The sequence below is a fragment of the Sus scrofa genome, chromosome 3 (assembly GCF_000003025.6).
Source record: "Sus scrofa isolate TJ Tabasco breed Duroc chromosome 3, Sscrofa11.1, whole genome shotgun sequence".
Lineage (NCBI taxonomy): Eukaryota > Metazoa > Chordata > Mammalia > Artiodactyla > Suidae > Sus > Sus scrofa.
The window spans coordinates 101,979,552-102,002,852 of NC_010445.4; the positions used below are offsets into that span (position 1 = coordinate 101,979,552).

Consider the following 23,301-nt stretch of genomic DNA (forward strand, 5'->3'; position numbering starts at 1 on the left):
AACCTGCATCCTCATGGATGCTAGTCAGATTCGTTTCTGCTGAGCCACGATGGGACCTCCTAAATATCTTAATTTTAAAACATTGCTTTTTGGGTTGAAATGACAGTATGTTGAATATATTGGGTTAATAAAATAATATTGAAATTGTTTCTTTTTACTTTTTAATATGACTAAAGAAAACAAAGTTACACATGTAGCTTATATCATGTGGACAGCACTATCCTATATTCTTTTTTTTTTTTTTCCTGTCTTTTTGCCTTTTCTAGGGCCGCTCCCTCGGCATATGGAGGTTCCCAGGCTAGGGGTTGAATCGGAGCTGTAGCCACCCGGCCTATGTCAGAGCCACAGTAATGTGGGATCCAAGCCACGTCTGCGACCCACACCACAGCTCATGGCAGCACTGCATCCTTAACCCACTGAGCAAGGCGAGGGATCAAATCCGAAACCTCATGGTTCCTAGTCAGATTCATTTCCACTGCACCACGACGGGAACTCCCCTATATTCTTTTTTTTTTTTTCTCTCTGTCTTTTTGCCTTTTCTAGGGCCGCTCCCGCAGCATATGGAGGTTCCCAGGCTAGGGGTCGAATTGGAGCTGTAGCCACCAGCCTACGTCACAGCCACCAGCCTACATCACAGCCACAGCAACGCCAGATTGGAGCTGCGTCTGTGACCTACACCACAGCTCATGGCTGGCAATGCCGGATCCTTAACCCACTGAGCAAGGCCAGGGACCGAACCTGCAACCTCATGGTTCCTAGTTGGATTCGTTAACCACTGTGCCACGATGGGAACTCCCCTATATTCTTATTGGTAATTTTTTTTGTCTCTTTTTAGCAGTTACTCAGAAAGGGTTGTTAAAATCTCCATGTCTGATTATGCATTTGTCTCATTTTATTTTTAGTTCTCTAAATTTTGCTTCATGTATTTTTAATCTCTTATTTAGGGTTATTATATCTTTCTGATGTTTACCCATTTTATATGTAGTAATATTTTTAGTCTTGGAGTCTACATTGGCATTTTTATAGCTACATCATTTGTCCTATGGTAATTTGCATATGGATCTTTTTTCCTACCTTTTACTCTCAACCTGTCTTTATAGTAAAAGGGCCACTATTATATACAGTATTTAGTTGTAGCTTTTATTATCCACTCTGACAGTCCCTGTGTTTTCATTGGAATGTTTAGTGTATTTGTATTTAATGTAATTATAGATTTAGTGGGGTTTAAGTTCTCCTCCCATTTTTTTTTTTTTTTGGCCACACCCACAGCATATGGAAGTTCCTGGGGCACATTGAATCCAAGCCACAGCTGTGACCTCTATGTGCCACAGTTGTGGCAACCCTAGATCCTTTAATGCATTGTGCAGGGCCAGAGATTGCACCCACACCACCACAGAGACAATACCGTATCCTTAACCCACTGTGCTACAGTGGGAATTCCTAAGCTTGCCATCTTGCCATTTTCCATTTGTTCCTTTATCATTTGTTCTTGTTTTTTCTTTGGGTTAATTGAACATTTTTTAGTATTTCATTTTGGTTTCTTATTGGCTTTTGTAGCTCTACCTCTTTATTTTTTCAGTCATTACTCTAAAGCTACAATATACATCTCTAATGTCTCAAAGTCCACTTAGAATCTGTGTTCTTACAACATTCTGCTTCAAAATCATGATGACCTTAGAATATAATTTAATGTACATACAACATTTGTTTAAATTTTAAAAAATCTTTTACTTCTACATATTTTATAAACCACATATTATAATCTATTATTTTTGTTCTAAATGATCAGTTTTTTTAAGAATTACTTGAAACCAGTTTTTGTATCACTTATTTACCTTTTTGTACTATAGAATGAAGGCTTTCCATTTGTTATCATTCTTTCAGCTGAAATCATTTGCATTTATGTAGTACATCTGTTGTGACATTTGTTAACTTTTTTCTTTTTTTCTTTCATTTTTCAACGATAGTTTCACTGAATAGATAAGTCTGAGTTGACGTTCTTTTTTTCTTTAAGCACTCTAAAGATACAATTTTATTGTCTTCTGGCTCCCATTGTTTTTGTTGAGAGGTCATCGTTTTGAGTTACTCCCTCTACCACACCACTTCTTTAAGGATTTTTACCTTTACCTTTGGTTTTTAGCAGTCTGACTGATGTGATTTTCTTTGTGTTTACGCTACTTGAAGTTTGCTGAGCTTCCTGGATCTCTAAGTCTTTGTCACCAAATTTAGTAATAATATTTTGACTGTTATATATCCTTAAGTATTTTTTTCAACTCCATTCTCATTTTGTTCTTCTTCTGGACTCTTTTTTTTTTTTTTCGTCTTTTTGCCTTATTGATTATTGTGAATCAATAATTTTTGTTTTTTGGGGGGTTTTTTGTCTTTTTTTTTTTTGGTAGGGCCACACCCAAGGCATATGGAGGTTCCCAGGCTCGGGGTCAAATCGGAGCTGCAGCCGCTGGCCTGTGCCAGAGCCACAGCAATGTGGAATCTGAGCCACGTCTGGGACCTACACCACAGCTCATGGCAACACCAGATCCTTAACCCACTGAGCAAGGCCAGGGATTGAAGCCACAATCTCATGGTTCCTAGTCGGATTCGTTAACCACTGTGCCACGACAGAACTCCTGGACTCTTAACTACATGTTGGACATAGCTCTATAGGTCCCTGAGGCTCTGTTAGTTAGGTTGTTTTCCTTTCCTCCCTTCCATTTTTCTCTGAATTCTTTGAATTAGAGAACACTTTGGCCTGATTTCAAGTTCACTGACCCTTTGTTCTGCTATCCGAAGTCTGCTATTAAGTCCATCAAGAGAATATTTTAATTATTGTACTTTCCAGTTCTAGAATATTGGTTTGTTTTTTAATCGTCTATTTATTGGCTGAGGGTCCCTAACTGTTCACTTATTAAGACCTATTTTCCTTTAAATCTTTGAACATATTTATAATACCTTAGAAGCTTTTATCTGTGAAGTCAAACATCTGGGCTATTGCAAGATTGGTTTCTATCAACTGCTTTTTTTTTTTCCTTGACTGTGGGCTACATTTTCTTCTGGGCATTTCTGAATTTCTGATCATGTACTTTATTGTACACTATGTGTTGTGAAGATTCTGGATTCTCTTATCTAGTTTTTGTTGTGGTTTGCAGTTCAGTTACTAATTTCTCTTGACCTTTTATAGATTTGGCCGTATACTTTTTTAGTGTGGATCTGTCAAAAGCTTACAGGAAACCCTTCTAACCTGGCGGGACTAAATTTCCAAACTGTCTCCCTTCTTTTCAAGTCCTAGTATTAGGCTTTGTTTGGGTGAATCTTTAGTAGTCCTTGCTCTAGAACATGGTCTTTGATTCTAAGATGTGGCCTTTCTGGTGTTTTAGCTTGATGTCTGAGGTGTTCATTTTTCCACCATGGCTGAGCAAGAATGCCATGTTATCCGATATCTGGTATCTCTTCCCCTTGCAACCTGTAGTGGCTGCTTTCTGGTCTACCTGTGAAGCTTGTCACTTGGCGAGGGACTTCTGGGCTGTATCTCTGCATAGCTCCTTTTTCTGTGTCCTGCTGCACAGCTCTCAACTGCCTTGGTAGTCCTGAACTCAGATAATTTGCTTTGATTCCCCATGTTGTGTGTAGGAAATTGTTCCTAGGCAGAGAGTGACAGTGGATGGGAAGTATGGGTGGGTGTGTTTGTGTTTGACCTTTTCTCAAGCAGTATTCTCTTCTGCTTGTTGTCCAATGTTTGAAAAAAGGTGCCTCAATATTTTGTTGAGCTTTATAGTTTGTGGGAGAGGGCCAGCCTGGTAGCAGTTTCTCTAATGACTGGAAGAGGAAGCCTCAAAAGTTGCTGTTTCTCCCCCTACCCCACCCCAGGTGTGCCTGTGTTTTTAAAAATAAAGCAAAACAGAATTGAGAAAGATTTGTATAATTTTGTGATCTGTCCTTTTCCCCACTTATTTTTTTTACTGATTTTCAAAATATCTTTAATTTTTAAAATCTGTGTATATGTGTTTTTTAAGCTATATGTCAGTGTATAGTTAAAATATTAAGCCAGTTTCCTGTTTTAAGACATTCAGCATTAATTTTCACTACCATAAATAATGCTATGATAAACCAACTTGTGTATCTTTGTTAGTATCTTTTTTTTCTTAATAAATTTCTACAAATAGCTTTACCATGGTACAACCTCTTTAAGGCTTTTAAAAATATGTGCTGGAATAAACAAATACTTAAATACTGTTTTCATTTGGTTATGGAGTATAAATGTTGAGGTCTGGGAGTTCCCATCATGGTGCAGCGGAAACGAATCCAACTAGGGACCATGAGGATGCAGGTTCCATACCTGACCTCGCTCAGTGGGTTAAGGATCCGGTGTTGCCGTAAGCTGTGGTGTAGATTGCAGATGCAGCTCCGATCTGACGGTGCTGTGGCTCTGGTGTAGACAGGCGGCTACAGCTCCAATTCGACCCCCAGCCTGGGAACCTCCAAATGCCACAGGTGCGGCCCTAAAAAGACAAAAAAAAAAAAAAAAAAAAAAAAAATTGAGGTCCAAGTACCATATACCAAAATATCACTTTGCTTTGTTGAATCACTAATTTTTGTAAATAGACTGAGTGCACTGAGTCCAGGCGTCTTTCCATAAAAATTTGTTAAAAGTTTTTATTTGGAATGTGAATAATACCTTAAAATATACTTTCATTGCTTCTGAACCTGGTTCTCTTTCTAAAAGTTTAGTTTTGGGTTGATATAATCTAATGCTAATAATATTTTATTGTAATGCAGCTTTGTAGCACTGTTTTATTTTATTTTATTTTTTTGTCTTTTTGCCATTTCTTGGGCCGCTGCCACGGCATATGGGGGTTCCCAGGCTAGGGGTTGAATTGGAGCTGTAGCCGCCGGCCTACGCCACAGCCACAGCCACTCGGGATCCAAGCCGCGTCTGCGACCTGCACCACAGCTCACAGCAACGCAGGATCCTTAACCCACTGAGCAAGGCGAGGGATTGAACCCACAACCTCATGGTTCCTGATCAGATTCGTTAACCGCTGAGCCATGACGGGATCTCCAAGCACTTTTTTTTATTGTTATAGCTTATAATTAAGCTTGAAGTTTGCAGACATACCTCAGTCAGTCCTAGAGTGTAAATTTTCCTGTTGGAATGTGTGCTGAATACTATGAATTTGGTAAGTTTAAGATAAAGTATAATCATACTTTAATCAGAGAGCAATAGAAAAGTACAGTTTTTTTTAATAGACTTATTTTTTACAGCAGTTTTGGGTTCACAGCAAAATTGAATAGAAAGTACTGAGTTCCCATATACCCCCCCATCCTTCCATCCTTTCAATATCCTACACCAGAGTGGTATTTTGTTACAACTGATGAACTTTAATTGGTACATTATCATCACCCAAAGTCCATAGTTTACATCATAGTTCACTTTGGGGGTTGTATATTCTATAGGTTTTGACAAATATAGAATGATAATGTCTCTGCCATTTATAGCAACATATGATGAGACTAGCCTCATGGCCCTAAAAATTATCTGTGCTCCACCTAGTCATCCTTATTCCCTAATCCTGGCAGCTACTGGTCTTTATTTACTAAGATGGTATCTTGTTGTAGGCCTTGTGACAGACAGGTTAAGTATAGTTAGTGTTAAGGTATGGAGAAATATTTGAGGAACTGTTGATTGTTTGTAAGTGTCTTTCAGTCACCTTTGACCCTGAAAGATTCAGGCTGGGGAAAGCTGACTTGGAACAGTGAATTAGGAAAGCCTTTTGGGGGCTGGAATCTGCTTTCTCAGCAATTTCTTGGCCTTGAAGAGTGGAAATAAAATCACTGTTCTCTATAGAGGATTTAACTTAAATTTAAAAATCTTAGGTAATACTAAATTTAAAAAGACTTCCATTTGTAGGTGATCACTGAATATTAATATTTATAGGTATTCTAGTGAATTTTGCATATAATTCTTTATCCAATGGCCTATATCAGTACTTTACCTTTAGTTAGTCCATATTTGGTAGAGAAATTATGATGGGATAAATTTAGCTGAATCATGTCATTGTGCTCCATTATTCCTGTGAAACATATTTGCTGCACTTCCTTTAGAAGTCTGTTGATTAGAAATGGTGACAAATATGCTGCTTGTATATCTGCAGTATCTATCTTTATCCATGCTAATAAAAGAGCTGGCCACATGGTAACAGTAGTCAACTAATTTAGGTGAAATTTTAAGTCAACAAAGATTTCCTGCAAAATGGTTTGTTTTTGTTTTTAAGAAACCAATTAATGCTTTCTTTATAACAAGAATAAGACTATTTGTTGGTTTAACAAAATAAGCAATCTCCAGGTTTGGTCATTGTGATATTTTAGCACTTTTCATATTTTTTGTTTTGTTTTGTTTGTTTTTTTTTTTTTGTTGCTGTTTAAGGCTGCACCTGTGACATATGGAAGTTCCTGGGCTCAGGGTCCAATCAGAGCTGCAGCTGCCAGCCTGCATCATAGCTGTAGTAACACCAGATGTGAGCCGCACCTGTGATGTATGCAGCAGCTTGCAGCAACACTGGATCCTTAACCCACTGAGCAAGGCCAGGGATCGAACACACATCCTCATGGACACTGTCAGGTTAACCTGCTAAACAATGGGAACTTGAGTTCTTCTTCTTCTTCTTCTTTTTTTTTTTTTTTTTCTTTTTTGGTCTTTTTAGGGCCACACCCGTGGCATATGAAAGTTCCCAGGCTAAGGGTCAAATTGGAGCTACAGCTGCTGGCCTACACCACAGCCACTGCAACTGGGATCTGTACAGCTCATGGCAGCACCAGATCCTTAACCCACTGAGTAAGGCCAGGGATCGAACCCCCATCCTTGTGGATACTAGTCAGGCTTGTTACTGCTGAGCCACGACAGGAATTCCCCCTGAGTTCTTTTTAATTACATTATATTTAATTACATTACTTGGTAGAACTTTGATACCTTTATTTGTAATTTTGTGATAAATAACATAAAAACTTAAGTTGCTAGAAGTATTTCCTCAAACTAGTTATGTGATTGTCCAATTTGCTTATAAAATGGGAAGGAGCAGGTGTAAAACTCCTGAGTAAAATATATAAATTTCATTCATTCAAGAAATAGTTATTAAGTACCATCTAGGTGCCAAGCAGTGTTCTAAGTGCTAAGGGACAAGAGTGACCAACAGATGATTGGGATCTTTATTTTTATGGCACATAACTTCTGTGGAGGGTGAGATGTAAGGTACACATGTAAACGAATCAAAGATTATTTTAGGTACTGAAAAGGGCTATGGGAAAAAACCCTGTTTTGTTAAAGTGAGGAGGAGGAGTCTGTTATCTCCACACAGAGGATTTGCACTGAGGGATTTCCCTTTGTGGCTCAGCCGTTAACAAACCCAACCAGGATCCATGAGGATAGGGGTTTGATCCCTGGCCTCGGCCTCGCTCAGTGGGTTAAGGATATGCCATTGCTGTAAGCCATGGTGTGTAGGTCACAGATGCGGCTCGGATCCCTTGTTGCTCTGGCTGTGGTGTAGGCCGATGGCTGTAGCTCCAATTCATCTCCTACCCTGAAAACTTCCATATGCCTTGGTTGTGGCCCCTAAAAAAGCAAACAAAAACATTTGCACTGAGACCTAGATAATGGAGAAGCAAGCCTTGTGAATTTCTAGGGACAGAACATTGCAGACAGGGGAGAATCCAGGGCAAAGATTCTCAGGTGGGAAATAGTTTAGCCTGTTCAAGGAACAACATGGGGGCCAGATTTCAAGGGCCAGATGATACAGGATGTGGAGGCTATGGTTAAGGAACGTGAATTTATTTATTTTTTCTCCTATTTGTCTGGTTATAGTGGGAAACTAATTGTGGGTTTTAAGCAGAGAATTGGCAATCTAGGAGGGGAGACATATAATAGATAAGTACTAATGTAAATATTCAAATAATGGCTGGATTAAGATTGGGGGAATGTGGGAGGACTAAATTTGGTTAGGAGCCTCGTGGAAGGTATTCCTGAGGAAATGACGTTTTAACTGAGACTTAAGGATAAAGTATAAATTAATTAGAGGAGAACATGGGAAGGAGTATTTTAGGCAGAGGAATATGAATGAAAGAAATACGAGTCTAAAAAGAGCTTAATAGCATAAGGATCAGAAAAAAAAAGGCTAGCTTGTCTCTTTGTAGTTTACAGAGCAAATGGGTCTGGAGAGATTTGGCAGTGAGTACAGGATCTTAAGAGGTACATGTAGGATTTTAGTTAATCCTCTGTGTCAATTTTTCTTTTTTTTTGTCTTTTTAGGGCCAAACCTGAGGCATATGGAAGTTCCCAAGCTAGGGATTGAATCAGAGCTACAGCCACTGGCCTAAACCACAGCCACAGCAACTCAGGATCTGAGCCACGTCTGTGATCTACACCGCAGCTCATGGCAACGCCTTAACCCACTGAGCAAGGCCAGGGATTGAACCCTCATTCTTATGGATACTGGTCAGGTTCGTTAACTTCTGAGCCATGACGGAAACTCCTATATCAGTATTTTAAGGAGAGTAACTTAATCACATTTACATTTAACTGAATATTTAGTTGCTCCTCTGTAGGGATTGGAGAAGAAGGGGCCAGAAGAGAGACCAGTTAGGTACCACTTGAAGTGAGATAGGATAAGACCAGTAGAGATTTTGAATGAAGACAAATTTAAGAACCTGGTTAGACTCAGGGTTTAGGAAAAAGAGAGCTGTATCATGGACAGCCTTTGGTTTGTGCCTGAGCAAATGGGTAGGTGGTGATGTCGTTATGCAGCTACACTGGTCAGTTGAAAATCACTGTAGAGTTTTAGTGTTTTAAGGCTCAAATAAAAGCTTCTATGGGATTGATTATTTAATATTACTGTCATCTTAATAAGAATTTATAATGCTTACTGTGTATCAAGCATATATCAACTCATTTAATCCTTATGGCAACTTAATGTGGTAGGAGCTGTTATTATCCCCATGTCACAGATGAGAAAACAGGCACATAGAAGTTAAGTGAAATGCATCTAGGCAGTTTTGCTTCCTGGTTCATGTCTGAAGCTCTAGTTAGGCTTGGAAGGATTTAATCACCCAATTTGCATACTTTTTGGTAATTTTATTTTAACTCACCTAATGATATATTAAATTGGAATTTAACTAAGTTGTACTTTTCCTGGAAGATTTACTTTTTGTGCACTCAAATAGCATACCTGGCTGTATCTGTATACCATCGAAATAGGCATCTCTAACTAAATATTGATTGCTTTTATTTTCAGAGATTCTCCTTTGACATTGCTTGTTCTTTATATTGTTGCTGTTTACAGCACCTTTTGAAGGAATGTTGATTTTGCTGTGTACAGTTAATGGTGCCTTGTGATATGAAGGAAAAGACCTAATAGTCTTTGCAAATCAAATAAGCTGGGTGTTTCTTTCTGAAGGATATTAAAAATTCATTAATGTAGGTATATAATCTTTGCCATGAGAATAGTGGTTATGTGGATACAGTATTGGTGTACTAATAATGTGCCACTCCTCAGTGGACTGGCTGTCTCTTAGGAGAGGAGGGACTATCATTGCATGAACATAGTAGGTACTGTATGTCTCCTTAGATTGGAAACTGGTACTTAGGAGACAAGTCAGGGGAAGAGCATCTTAAAAATGTTGATGTAGAAAAGGATAAAGTCCCAGGAGTAACTTTTTGGTATGTGGGATCAAGCAATTGATAGGGAAGAAAGCCAGGCAAGGGTACATAGCCTCTGAAACCAGCTATTAGGTGTGTTTAAAAAAAAAAAAAAAGCAGAAACCTAAACGTTATTTTGTCTCTGGTGTTACATATTTTATAGTTACTTTCTTCATCACTGTTCAGTAAAGTTCTGCAAAGCTTAACTTCTTTTGGTATGCTGCGTGTACAGAAGAGTTTATATAGCTATTATTTAGAAGCTGTGTAATCTTGAAGGGGTGGCTGTGGTGTTTGGTGAAAAAGAGCCCTAGAAGCAGATGAAACTCTATACTTCATTGACTGTACATCTTGTGTCTTCCACTAAAATATTAATCCTGGAGTTCCCGTCATGGCGCAGTGGTTGACGAACCCGACTAGGAACCATGAGGTTGTGCGGGTTTGGTCCCTGGCCTTGTTCAGTGGGTTAACGATCCGGCGTTGCCGTGAGCTGCGGTGTAGGTTGCAGACGCAGCTCGGATCCAGCGTTGCTGTGGCTCTGGTATAGGCTGGTGGCTACAGCTCCGATTCGACCCCTAGCCTGGGAACCTCCATATGCCATGAGAGCGGCCCAAGAAAATGGCAAAAAGACAAAAAAAAAAAAAAAAAAAAAAAATTAATCCTGTGCTTTGCTTTGATCAGGAAGGCTATACTTTTAGATAACTTTCATTAAATTAGGGACCCATTAGCTTTATCATGTGTCATTTTTGGAAATCTCTTAGGAGCTTAATCTTTTAAGTTTCAGAATGAAAAATAATGTTTACAGTTTTAATTTTTGTAACTTGGAGTAATTTCCAGGTGATAATTGGAATCTGAATAATTAGATGACGATGAAATTGATTTTCCACTCTCTCTGTCTAGTTTCTGTGTGCCTGTAGTAGCAGAAGTGTTTATAGAATAATAGAGTGTTCAAGAGCAGCTGCTACTCACATTTAGCTATTGACTTAATTGAGATAGAGGCCATACTTAATATTGCTGCTTATCTGTATTTATAGTAGGAAATTGACTGGTATTTTTGGTCCTGTTATAACGAAGTGAGAATCTAGTGTGTATTTGAACATCGCTTTGGTAAATATTTCCAAGTGATTTGTAATGGGGGAGAAGTTATTTGAAATTTTGACTTAGTTGTGATCCCTATAGGAAAAGTTTGGCATGTAGGAATTAAAGTAACCTATTTCTCTTCTTTTTAACTCTAGGTGAGAGTTATGAAGATGATGACCTAGTAAACTCTGATGAGGTTATGAAGAAACCATGTCCAGTACAGATTGTTCTTGCACATGAAGATGACCATAACTTTGAGCTTGATGAAGAAGCTTTGGAGCAGATATTGCTACAGGAGCACATACGCGATCTTAACATAGTAGTGGTATCTGTGGCAGGAGCTTTTCGTAAAGGGAAATCATTTCTACTGGACTTCATGCTTAGATATATGTATAACAAGGTGAATAGAGTCTTTTAAATTGAACCCAATTAAAAACAAGTTACCATCCAATCTTGTTTTAAAATAATAGACAGAATCATTAAGAGCTATATCTTTAATTTTATAAAAATACAGTTCTTGATAACTTCTTAGTTAAGATGGTATATGTAAGTTTGTTTGAGCTCTTGATATTTCTTCCTTTCCATAATTCCTTTTTACATGTAGTATATATTGAAGCATAGGATTGAGCACCTATGTTCCAAGCATTATAGCTCTAACCCAGGGTGTCTGAATATACTCTTAAATACTCTGAAAGTCTCTGAAGTACTCTTTTTGTTATTTTCTCACACCTTCCCCTCTTGATCACCTTTACAGTAGTGGGTGAAGCAAGCTGATAGAAACTTCTGTAAAGGTATACTTATGCTCCTCAAATAAGTCTCCTTCAGAGACTTAATTTTTGAGATGAACTTCAGTTCCTTAAAGTGGCTTCCATGGCCTTCTAAGGTCCAGCCGCATCCCTTGTCTCTCCGTGTCTGGTATACTATAGTTTTTGCAATTCCTTGAGCATGTCATATTCTCTCTCAAATGTTGCTATACTATTTGCTAGTCTTCTCAGAGGAAGCCTACCTTGGTTTCTAAGACTATAATGACCTTATGGCACAGGTCATGTGTTTCATTGATACTACTTTAGTTACTTATTTTTCCTGGCTAGTTTAACCTCTCTCAGGAGTGGGTCTTATCCTCATTTCCATATCTCCTATGCCTAGCACAATAATTGGCCCATAGTAAGCATTTACTTTCTTATTTTTATTTTAAAAAATTGTATTATACTTGACTTACAATGTTCTGTCAATTTTTGCTGTACAGCAAAGTGACCCAGTTAAACATATATATACACATTCTTTTTTTCACATTATCCTCCATCAAGTTCCATCACAAGTGATCAGGTATAGTTCCCTGGGCTATACAGCAACATTTACTTTCTGTTTTGACTGATGGATCACCCTTTCTGTGCACATTTTTCACTTTTTGATGGTATCAAACAGTTGCTATCACACATCACCCCCCCCACTTTCTCCCCTGAGAAAAGAAAAAAAATTTTTTTCACTTGAGTCAGAAGGTTTTTGTAATACTTGAAAGCTGGAGTGGGGAAATGAGAGTTTGATTGAAACCAAGGAGGAAGAATTGGTAATTTGGAGTGGAACACTTAGGGGGAACTGCTTTACAGGGGGCTTTAGACATTCAAAAGCCACAAGAAGGTGCTGGAAAAATAACACTAACAGAATTATGTAATTGTCTAAACATCTCTCAGGGTGTCCACCTTTATGAGGTCTGTGTAAATCTATAACTGGCTGTGCATCTGCCTTGAGATAAGTAAGAAGGCAAACCTTCCTAGTTGATTTTCAGGAAGCTTTTCAGTATTCTTTTCAAAGGCATCTCTTCAGGGCATGTTTTCAAGTATGCCTGAGTATCAAGATTGTAGTTCATGTTAACATGAACACTATTTTACACAAGTTGGAAATTGAGAAAGATAATAGTATTTTAAAGATTTTCTGCTTGGACTTGACTATTTTCCAAAACTTTACTTCTGAAGTAGAAGAGTGTATAAGTAGTGACATACTCTTTTTTAAAAAAAGACTGTACATTTAAAGATAAAGAATTTCTGTATTTTGAGGCTCTAACTCCTTAAGTTAGCTTGTAGTATCTGTTTTCTGAGCTTTTCACTGCAAATGTATATGATTCCAAGTAGGTCATAGAATGTTAGAAGGGGATGGAAGCTTAGATCACTTGTCTGACGAGTTTCACCTCAGATGCCATTTCTTATCCGATCTCTGCTCAGTTAGTAGTGGCTTTTCAAAAGAGCAGATGCAGCCCACACGTGTGTCATATATTTGTAGTGTCAGAACTAACAGAATTCCTCCTTTGTGGGGAAGACACTGGAAACACAGAAAGATAAGGAGGTCCTGAGTGGACCTAGTTAGTGGTTTCTAAGCTGAAATATCTTTATTTTCATTCATACGGTTTCCATATAGGATTCCTGATGTAAATAATCTTATTCTGTTCATTGAAAATCACATTAAACTGTGTCTGATTTGGTGGATAAAAATGCCTCTACTTATACCGACTTGGTGGCGGGTCATACTTTTCCTGGGAGATGAAAGTAAAGGAGAAAAAAGCAGTGGGATGGTTTTGGATTATTTTCATTAACCTGTCTGCCTGCAGAGGTAGGGTGCTAGTTGAAGAAGGTAGGTGATGAGCAGTGGCAGTGGTAACAGTTGTTCTTGGATAACCTGGGCTGGGGGAGTGGGGAAGATTGATTCCAAGACCCCCAGTGGATACCCACATCCCTGAATGTTCAAGTCCCTTATGTAAAGTGGTGTAATGTAGTTGGCCCACTGTATCTGTCAGTTTCACATTCTGGAGGACCTTCTGCACTGACTTTGCATGTCTTCTGTATTTACCTGAGTCAGTTTATATAAAGGTACAGTTCATTAAAGGAGCCTAACATTAATCTTTTACTTTATGATTTAGAAATAGAAAAGTTTTTATTTTGATTAGTTAGTAAAGGAATTATAACAAAGCTGAACGTGGGCGCTCTTTTCTGTTTGATGAAAATAACCTCACAGTAGCCAAGTTCTTAAAACTAAGAACATTTTAAGATTTTTACCAAACATTTCCAAATTACAGGGGAAATCCTGATTTTTAGGTCTCATTTGTTGTGAAGTAAACAACTTCTTGTACAGTTACTATTTTTTTTTTTTTGAGTTGCTCTTTGTATTATGAAAGTCGGTTGTTTTTGCTTGAAATGTAGGAGGAAAGAAATTAGTCTTTTGTAAACTTGAGAGTGAAGTAGAAGTTTTTCTAGAGTGAAATTCCTTCATGTCCTATTGGAATTAATTATCGTAGTTAAGCATTTACCTTGAAATATAAGATGTGAGGGTATTGCTAGAATTGCTAATTTATTGAATTCATAGTGCAGGAAACATTTTGAACTTAGAAGGTTATCACTTATGGCATTCACTGTGAATGACTATGTAAAAAAAAACAGCATTATTGATGTACTTAATTTGTAAGCAGAGTACTTATTAGCTGTAAAAGTCATTCTTGGAAAGTTACAGAATGCAATAATTGTAAAAATTCATGAGAACTATTAGGTCTATTATGTCAGTATTTTAAAAATTACCATATTATTTCATGTGTAAAAGTAGAGAATTATAGAGTGGAGATTAAAGTCAAATGAGAGACAGAAGTGATGATGTCGTGGTGGGGTTGCCCTTCAGAAATATATGGGTATACTGTCAAGTATTATATGCCTTTCCCTTTCTAATGCTGATTTGGTTATTCAGAGATGTAGTTCAGCAAATGTAGTTATTCTTTAATTTTTTTTCTTTTTCTTGAAGTATAATTTACATACAGAAAAGTATGCAAATCTTAAGTGTATAGCTTGAGAGCCAAATTTTGTATTTGTATATACCTACATTATCACCACCCAGATGAGGATATAGAATCTCCCACTTTTTTATAGCCTTCCCAGTTGTGAATATTTACTCCATAAGGTAACCACTGTTCTGAACTCTCTCACCACAGACTAGTTTTGCCTGTTTTTAAACTTTACATGAATGAAATCATACCATATGGGTTTATATTTGGCTAATTTCATTAACATGTCTGTGAAATACCTGTGTTTTTGCATCTAGTGAGTTTATTATTTTTGTTACTTTAATATTCCACTATATGATTATACCATATTTCATTTGTCTAATTGTCCATAGATATTTGCATTGACCTTGTAAGTTTTAGTAAGCTGATTTCTACTTCCAAAATGAAGTAGATTACCCTGGTGTCACTAGGAATTTTTAGAAAAATGCTGATCAAGTTTCCACGTAGAAATAACTTCTATTTTAAGAATCAGTTTAGGAAGGTAGGAAATTAATATAGTAGAATTACATTATGTCATATATGTAAAACCTAATACTTGGGATATATTGAACAGTAAGTAATGATAATGGCTCTCATTGAACTGTTCTAGATAAGGATTTTTAATTCTTTGCAGAGTTGCTTCCACTTTTATATCATTCCTTACTTTTTTAAGAACGTCCATGAAAAATTGTTAGCATGTGTAAAAGTAGGTAATATAATGAATGCCCATATACTTAACAATTTCTAGCAGGTATCAATTACATCAGTATCATTTCATCTGAAGCTCAGTTCACTCTGTACTTTATATGTTTTATTAAAGTATATCCGGTTATCATATTTTATTTGTAAATATTTAAATATATATCTCTTTAAAGATAAAAGTGGTTTTTTTTGGACATTACTATATCATTATCATACATAAAAAAAATCTATAATTCCTTAAGTTGGAGTTCCTATTATGGCTCAGCAGATTAAGAACCTGACATAGTGTCTGTGAGGATGCAGGTTTGACCCCTGACCTTGCTCAGTGGGTTAAGGATCTGGTGTTGCCACAAGCTGCTGGGTAGGTGATGGATGGGACTTCAATCCAGTGTTGCTATGGCTGTGCTGTAGACTTGCAGCTCCGATTTGACCCCTAGCCTGGGAACTTCCATAGGTCCCAGGTTCGGCTGTTAAAAAAATCCTTAAGTTGGTATAATATAGGTGATCAGTTTTCTACTTGCCTCAGATGCTTTATTTATTTATTTATTTATTTATTTAATTTATTTATTTATAGTTTGTTTGAATCAACTTCCAACCAGATGAGGTCCAACACTGTAATTGGTTGTCTTTTAAAGTGTTTTGTGTGTGTGTGTGTGTGTGTGTGTGTTTAAAACTCTTTTAAGGATCTTGTCCATTTCTTTTTCTGGTGAATTTATTTGTTGAAGAAACCGACAACTGTTGATCTTAATAGTTGCCTAGTTTGGTTTGCTGGTTTTACCTCATTGGTATAGTTTTATCTGTTCTTTTGTTCTCTCAATTTCCTATAAATTGTTAGTTGAATCTAGATCAGACTCAGGTTTAACTTTGGAAGAGCACTTTATAGACGATGTTTTCTTCCATGAAGAGGCACATACTATCGTTTAAGATGACAGTTTTTGAATCTTTATCGATTTATAGTCTAGCTACTCTGATTACCAAGCATTTCATAGGTAATATCTCATTCAGTACTTACAGTAACCTTGTAGTAATATTAGGATTTCAGCTTGGTAGTTGAAGAAATGAGGCTTAAAGTAAGTGGCAAGGCAGAGATTTCAAACCAGGCAATTTGGTGCAGAACCTTTATTCTAAAAAAACCACTATGTAAGATGACGTTGATCCTTTTCCACACCTATACCGAATTGTTCTTTTGTAAATACTCACTTTGCAGTGTTTACTTGAGAAATTGAAGTATACTGACAGGAGTGCATGCATGATAATTTTTCCTCTGCCCACTGGTGTCTGTGCTTAATTAAGGAATAGAGTTTTGACTCCATTTATATTGTAACTGCTAATGGCACTTTAAAGGGAGTTATGTATAGTTTTTATTCTTTTTTTGGATCTTTTTGCCATTTCTTGGGCCGCTCCTGCGGCATATGGAGGTTCCCAGGCTAGGGGTCTAATTGGAGCTGTAGCTGCGGGCCTACGCCACAGCCACAGCAACGCGGGATCCGAGCCGCATCGTCAACCTACACCACAGCTCACAGCAATGCCGGATCGTCAACCCACTGAGCAAGGGCAGGAATCGAACCTGCAACCCCATGGTTCCTAGTCGGATTCGTTAACCACTGAGCCACAACGGGAACTCCTAGTTTTTATTCTTTCTGTTTAAAGAGCTGCTCCCAGAACTGTTTCTAGATATCAGGAGTAAAGACAGTATTGTCTTTAAGGATTACTTGTGCTGCTACATATAATTTGCCAAAAGCATAGCTATCTCAGAATCAGCTAAATGGGATGCTGAACTTGGTTTCACCTTTTTCTCTTAGGCTAACAATGTCTGTGATGTTAAGAGTTGGAAATGTGTGAATCCATGAAGAAAAATTTTGTTTCACAATCTTTCTAAGGAAGAAATGTATTTAGAGGAAGAACAATATTTTTACAAGTTTCTTCCTGGGGTCATTTTCTTCTTCTTCTTCTTCTTCTTATTCTTATTGATATAAGTTATAGACACTGAAGTACATAAGCCTTAGTATAGCTAGTGACTTTTCATGTACCTATACTTGTATAACCATTACCTCTCAGTCAAAAAAAAGAACACTTCCAGCACTTAAGAAGGCTCTCATTCTTTCTCCCTCTCAGTTATTACATCTCCAGCCCTTAGGAGGTACTGCTGTTCTGACATATCACAATAGGTCAATTTTGTCTACTTTTCAACTTCACATAAATCATAAAGTATGCACTCTTGTGTCTAGTTTCTTTCAATCAACATTAAGACTACTCTTAATATTTAGAGGTTTATCCATGTTGTATGTATCAGTAATTTTTTTTTAATTGATGAGTAGTATTTCATTGGATGAAGATATGATTTATTTACTCCTGTTGATAGACTTGGTTGTTTGTAATTTTTGTCTGTTATTAATAAAGCTATAATGAACATTCTTGTAAAAGTTTTGGTGATGTAAGTACTTATTTCTGTTGGGTTTATATCCAGGAGTAGGAATCTTAGGTCATAGAGTCTGAATTTTTTTTTTTTTTTTTTTTCTTTTTAGGGCTGCACCTATGGCATATTTAGGGCTGTTCCCGGGCTAGGGGTCAAATCAGAGCTGCACATATGGGCCTATGCCACAGCCACAGCAACGTGGGATCCGAGCTGGGTCTGCGACCTACAGCGCAGCTCACAGCAATGCCAGATCCTTAACCCATTGAGCGAGGCCAGGGATCGAACCTGCATCCTCACAGATACTAGCTGGGTTCTTAACCTGCTGAGCCACAATAGGAACTCCCCTGAAATTTTTTCAAAAGCGATTTTACCAATTTGCACTCCCACCAGCAATATTAAAGACTTACAGTTCTTTTAAATATTATAGACATTATTGTTTTGATTTTAATTTTAGCCATCCTGATAGGTGTGCGTTTTGTTAATTTTAAGTCATGATCATACTCTGTTCAGGTTCATAAGCTCATAAAATTGCCACGTTTAATGTAGATGTTTAGCTTATTCACTAAACTTTAACTGAATTTGCTTTTGACTATTTCACATATTACAAGTGAAACGCTATGTAATTTATGTAACAAGCTGCTGAAATTTTATTTTTTTTATTTTTTATTTATTTTTTGTCTTTTTAGAGCTGCACCTGCGGCACATGGAGGTTCCCAGGCTAAGGGTTGAATCAGAGCTGTGGCTCCCAGCCTGCACCAGAGCCACAGCAACACAGGATCCGAGCCACGTCTGCAACCTACACCACAGCTCACGGCAACACCGGATTCTTAACCCACTGAGTGAGGTCTGGGATCGAACCTGCATCCTCATGGATACTAGTGGGGTTTGTTAACCACTGAGCCACAATGGGAACTCTTGAAATTTTAATCTTATATTGTTACTATTTTTGCCTATGGAAGAAGCAGGCAAAATTTGATCAAGAGTTTTAAGATTCAGTAAGTAAAATAAAAATTGACAGGCTTATTTTGTTACCTGAGTATAAGCTAAAGGGTTAGATATAGAGGTTATATGGACTATGGACTACTTTCTTTCCATTAGCATATTTTTTTTTTCTCTTAGATTTTGATTTCTGAGTTGTAATTTTCTGTTTTTCATATGCAGATTTAAAACTAGTATAATTTCACTGAGAAAAACTTTACCAAATGTTGCCAAAGACAGAGGAATCAGAAACAGATGAGATGGAGGAGGCTACATTCCATTGTTCAAAGTCCTTATTGCCATGATTTAGGAGGGCTTTCTTGGTTGCATTTCTGAATCTATTCCCTGAAAATGTTCCATCTTTTATAGCCTTTGAATACCTTTCTAGCTTTAAGCCCCAGATGTATGTACTGCTTGCTTTGTAATATCAAAATTATTATACCTATGCCATCACATATTTCAATTTTGGACTTGAGAGAATTTATTCTAGTAGACCTTTTCGTATGCTGAAGTCTTTGTTCCTATAAGTTAAAATTTACTATTTCAAAAATAGGTGACTTTATAATATCTTAAGTAATATACTGTTACACATAAACACTGAGCACTCAATTACTAGCTCTAAAACATTTGGGGAACTGAACAGTTTTGTATAATTTAAGTTGTGTATAATTTAATTAATAAAAATGTTAAATTTTTGGAGGAGAAAAAAAATTTTTTAAATAATCATCTCTTTGCCTCCTAACTCCCCAGAAAGTTTTGATGTTTGATCATGAGTTCTGGTTCAAGATTTTTTTAGTCTTTTTTAGATTTCTTTTGTCTTTTTTAGTTTTTTTAGGTTTTTTTTTTTTTTAGTTTTTTTAGGTTTTTTTTGTTTTTAGTTTTTTTTAGTTTTTTAGTTTTTTTTAGTCTTTTTTAGATTTCTTTTAGTCTTTTTTCTTTTGTCTTTCTGCCTTTTCTAGGGCCACTCCCTCGGTATATGGAGGTTCCCAGGCTAAGGGTCTAATCGGAGCTGTAGCCGCCGGCCACGCCAGAGCCACAACAACGCGGGATCCGAGCTGTGTCTGCAACCTACACCAGCTCACAGCAATGCCGGATCCTTAACCCTGCTGACCAAAGCCAGGGATCGAACCTGCAACCTCATGGTTCCTCGTTGGATTCATTAATCACTGAGCCAGATGGGAATTCCCTATTCTTAGTCTTTAAAACATTTTGTTCACACACATCTTTCTTTTTAAATCGCTAAGAGGATACATTTTCTGCAGGTTCTTTGGAGTATGTTTACTGTAATAGAAGCAAGTTAAAGTAGTAGGATTTATGCCAAATTGCACTAGTATATGGCCATATAACAGAACTTCCAGTGGACCATTCTTTTTCCTCTTAGACTTCTGTAGTGTTGCAGGGTGAGTTTTGTATGACTGGGAGTCTTTTGTTAAGTTTATATACTAAGTGTATTTGATTTTTTGTTTTTATTTTAACAGCTTTATTGAGACATAATTCATATACATTATGTGATTTCATCTATTTAAAGTGCACAGTTCCATGGTTTTAGTATATTCACCACACTAAACTTCAGAATATTTTTATTGCATCAGAATGAAAAATATGAGACCCTGTACCTTTTATGCTGTTACCTTCCTATCCCCCATAACCTCCTCTCCTAAACCCTTGACCTAAGGAACCATTAATTTATTTTCTGTCTCTATGTTTGCCTATTTTGGACATACATATAATGAAGTCATATAATATGTAGTCTTTTGTGACTGGCTTTCATTTAGCATAATGTTTTAAATGTTCACTTATGGTGCTTTATTATTGGTAGCATTATTTGTGCTTCATTCCTTTTAAAGACTGAATGATATTCTATTGTATAGGTATACCACATTTTATTTATTCATTCATTGTTAGAAGGCATTTGGGTTGTTTCCATCTTTTGGCCTATGAATAATGCTGTAATTGTATTAATAAAACATGTTTATGTAGAATATGTGATAATGAATGATGATGTTATAAGGTAAGGGTTCAGCTTCATTCTCTTGTGCCTATCCCATTTTCCCAGCACCATTTGTTGGAAAGGGTATGTATTTTTTCCTCCACTGAATGGTCTTGGCACCCTTGTCAGCAATTAGTTGGTCATGTGAACTAATTTCTGAACTCTCAGTTCTTTTGCATTGATCTATATGGCAAATCCATTTTTTTTTTTTTTTTTTTTTTTTTAATGGCTGCACCAGAGCACATGGGAATTCCCTGACTAGGGATTCAGTCCAATGCTGGACCCTTTAATCCACTTTGCCAAGCGGGAGATTGAACCCACGCCTTCACAGTGATCCAAGCTGCTGCAGTCAGATTCTTAACCCACTGCATCACAGGGGAAACTCCCATATGTCAGTTATTAGTCAGTACTAGACTCTTGATTACTACTGCTTTGTAGTTGTTAGTCTTCAAAATAGGAAATGAGTCCTCTTATTTTGTTATTTTTTCAAAATTGTCTATTAGGTCTCTTGCACTTCTATATGAATTTTAGACTTGTCAGTTTCTATGGAAGATTAGCTTGGATTCTGTTGGTGATTGGAGTGAATGTAAAAGATCACTTTGGGAGAGTTCCTGTCATGGCTCAGTGGTTAAAGAACCTGACTGGCATCCATGAGGACGCAGGTTTGATCCCTGGCCTTGCTCAGTGGGTTAAGGATCCAGCGTTGCCGTGAGCTGTGGTGTAGGTTGCAGATGTGGCTTGGATCCCGTGTTGCTGTGGCTCTGGCGTAGGCCGGCGGCTACAGCTCCGATTCTACCCCTAGCCTGGGAACTTCCATATGCTGTGGGTGCGGCCCTAAAAAAGACAGACCAAAAAAAAAAAAAAAAAAAAAAAAAAAAAAAAAAATCACTTTGGGTACTGTTGCCATCTTTAATCATGGGATGCTTTTCCATTTGTTTAGACCTTTAATTTCTTCCAAAAATGTTCTGTGGTTTGTAGACTATTTTTTACAATTCTTTTGTTAAATTTATTCCTTTTTAAAGGCATGAATGAACCTTTCCACAGAAGAAAATCATGGATTTGCAGAATAGACTTGTGGTTGCCAAGGGGGAGGGTGAGAGGGAGGGAGTGGGATGGTTGGGGAGCTTGGGGTTAATAGATACAAACTATTGCCTTTGGAATGGATTGGCAATGAGATCCTGCTGTGTAGCACTGGGAACTATGTCTAGTCACTTACGATGGAGCATGATGTGTGAAAATAGAATGTGTACATGTATGTGTAACTGGGTCACCATGCTGTACAGTAGGAAAAAAAATTGTATCGAGGAAATAACTATTACAAATAAATTTATTCCTTTTTTGATGCTGTTATAAATAGAATTATTTTCTTAATTTCATTTTCAGATCATTCGTTGCAAGTTTGCAGAAATATAGTTGATCTTTTCATATTGACCTTGTATTCTCAACCTTGGTCCACTTACTTACTTGTTCCAGTAGCTTTTTGGTGGGCTCTTTAGAGTTTTCTCTAAATAAGATCATGTCACCTGTAAATAATAGTTTTACTTTTTCCTTTACAATTTGAGTACCTTTTATCTGTCTTTCTTGGCCAATTGTCCTGTCTAGAATCTACAGTACAGTGTTGAGTACAAGAGGTAAGAGTGAATCTCCTTATCTCTTTCCTAATCGTTAGGAAGAAAGCATCTAGGTTTTCACCATCATGTATGCTGTTAGCTGTAGGACTTTTTTGTAGATGTTTCATAATCAAGTTCAGGAAGTTCTTCTCCTAGTATGTTGAGAGGATTTTTGTTTTTTAATCACAAATGGATGTTGAATTTCCTCAATGCTTTTTCTGCATCTATTGATAATGATCGTATGGTTTTTCTTTAGCTTATTGATGTGATTGATCACATTATTAATTTTTGAATACTTGAGTTAGCCTTGCATCCCTGGAATAAGTCCCATTTAGTTGTGGTGTATAATTCTTTTTTATACAATGTTGGATTCAGTTTGCTATTCTTTTTTTAATATTTTTGCATCTAATGTTCATGAGATATATTGGTCTTTCATTTTTCTTTCTTCTAATGTCTTTATCAGGTTTTGGTATTAAGATAACCCTGGCTTTATAGAATGAGTTAGGAAGTATTCCCTCTGCTTCTGTTTCCTGGAAGAGCTTAGATAGAACTGGTATCATTTCTTCCTTAAATGTATAGAATTTACCAGTGAAACTGTCTGAACTTGGTTCATTCTTTTTTTTTTTTTTTTTGGTCTTTTTTTGCTATTTCTTGGGCCGCTCCCAGGCATATGGAGGTTCCCAGGCTAGGGGTCGAATCAGAGCTGTAGCCACCGGCCTATGCCAGAGCCACAGCAACATGGGATCCGAGCCGTGTCTGCAACCTACACCACAGCTCACGGCCACGCTGGATCATTAACCCACTGAGCAAGGGCAGGGACCGAACCCGCAACCTCATGGTTCCTAGTCGATTCGATAACCACTGCGCCACGACGGGAACTCCGAACTCCGGTTCATTCTTTTTTGAAGGTAATTAATTATTGATTACATTTCTTACAGTAGCTAGTAGGCCTATTTAGATGATCTATTTTTTTTCTCCTGTGAGTTTGGTAGGTTGTGTCTTTGAAACAACTGATTATCAAAATTATGGGTTTAGAGTTTTTACTAT

General features: G+C 37.2%; 1 protein-coding gene across 12 annotated transcripts in view; it reads left to right on the forward strand.

Moving 5' to 3' along the window:
• ATL2 (atlastin GTPase 2) overlaps positions 1-23,301 on the forward strand; it is a 71,932-nt gene that overhangs the window by 22,363 nt on the left and 26,268 nt on the right. For 7 of the 12 annotated variants that reach the window (XM_005662612.3, XM_021087610.1, XM_003481236.4 and 4 more), the window contains exon 2: positions 10,915-11,159. The exons of 4 other annotated variants lie outside the window; for them this stretch is intronic. In XM_005662612.3, coding sequence (XP_005662669.1) covers positions 10,915-11,159 — 245 coding nt within the window. Of the gene's footprint in view, positions 1-10,914; positions 11,160-23,301 lie in introns of those variants that run through there. One more of the 12 variants, XM_021087615.1, reaches the window with a different exon arrangement.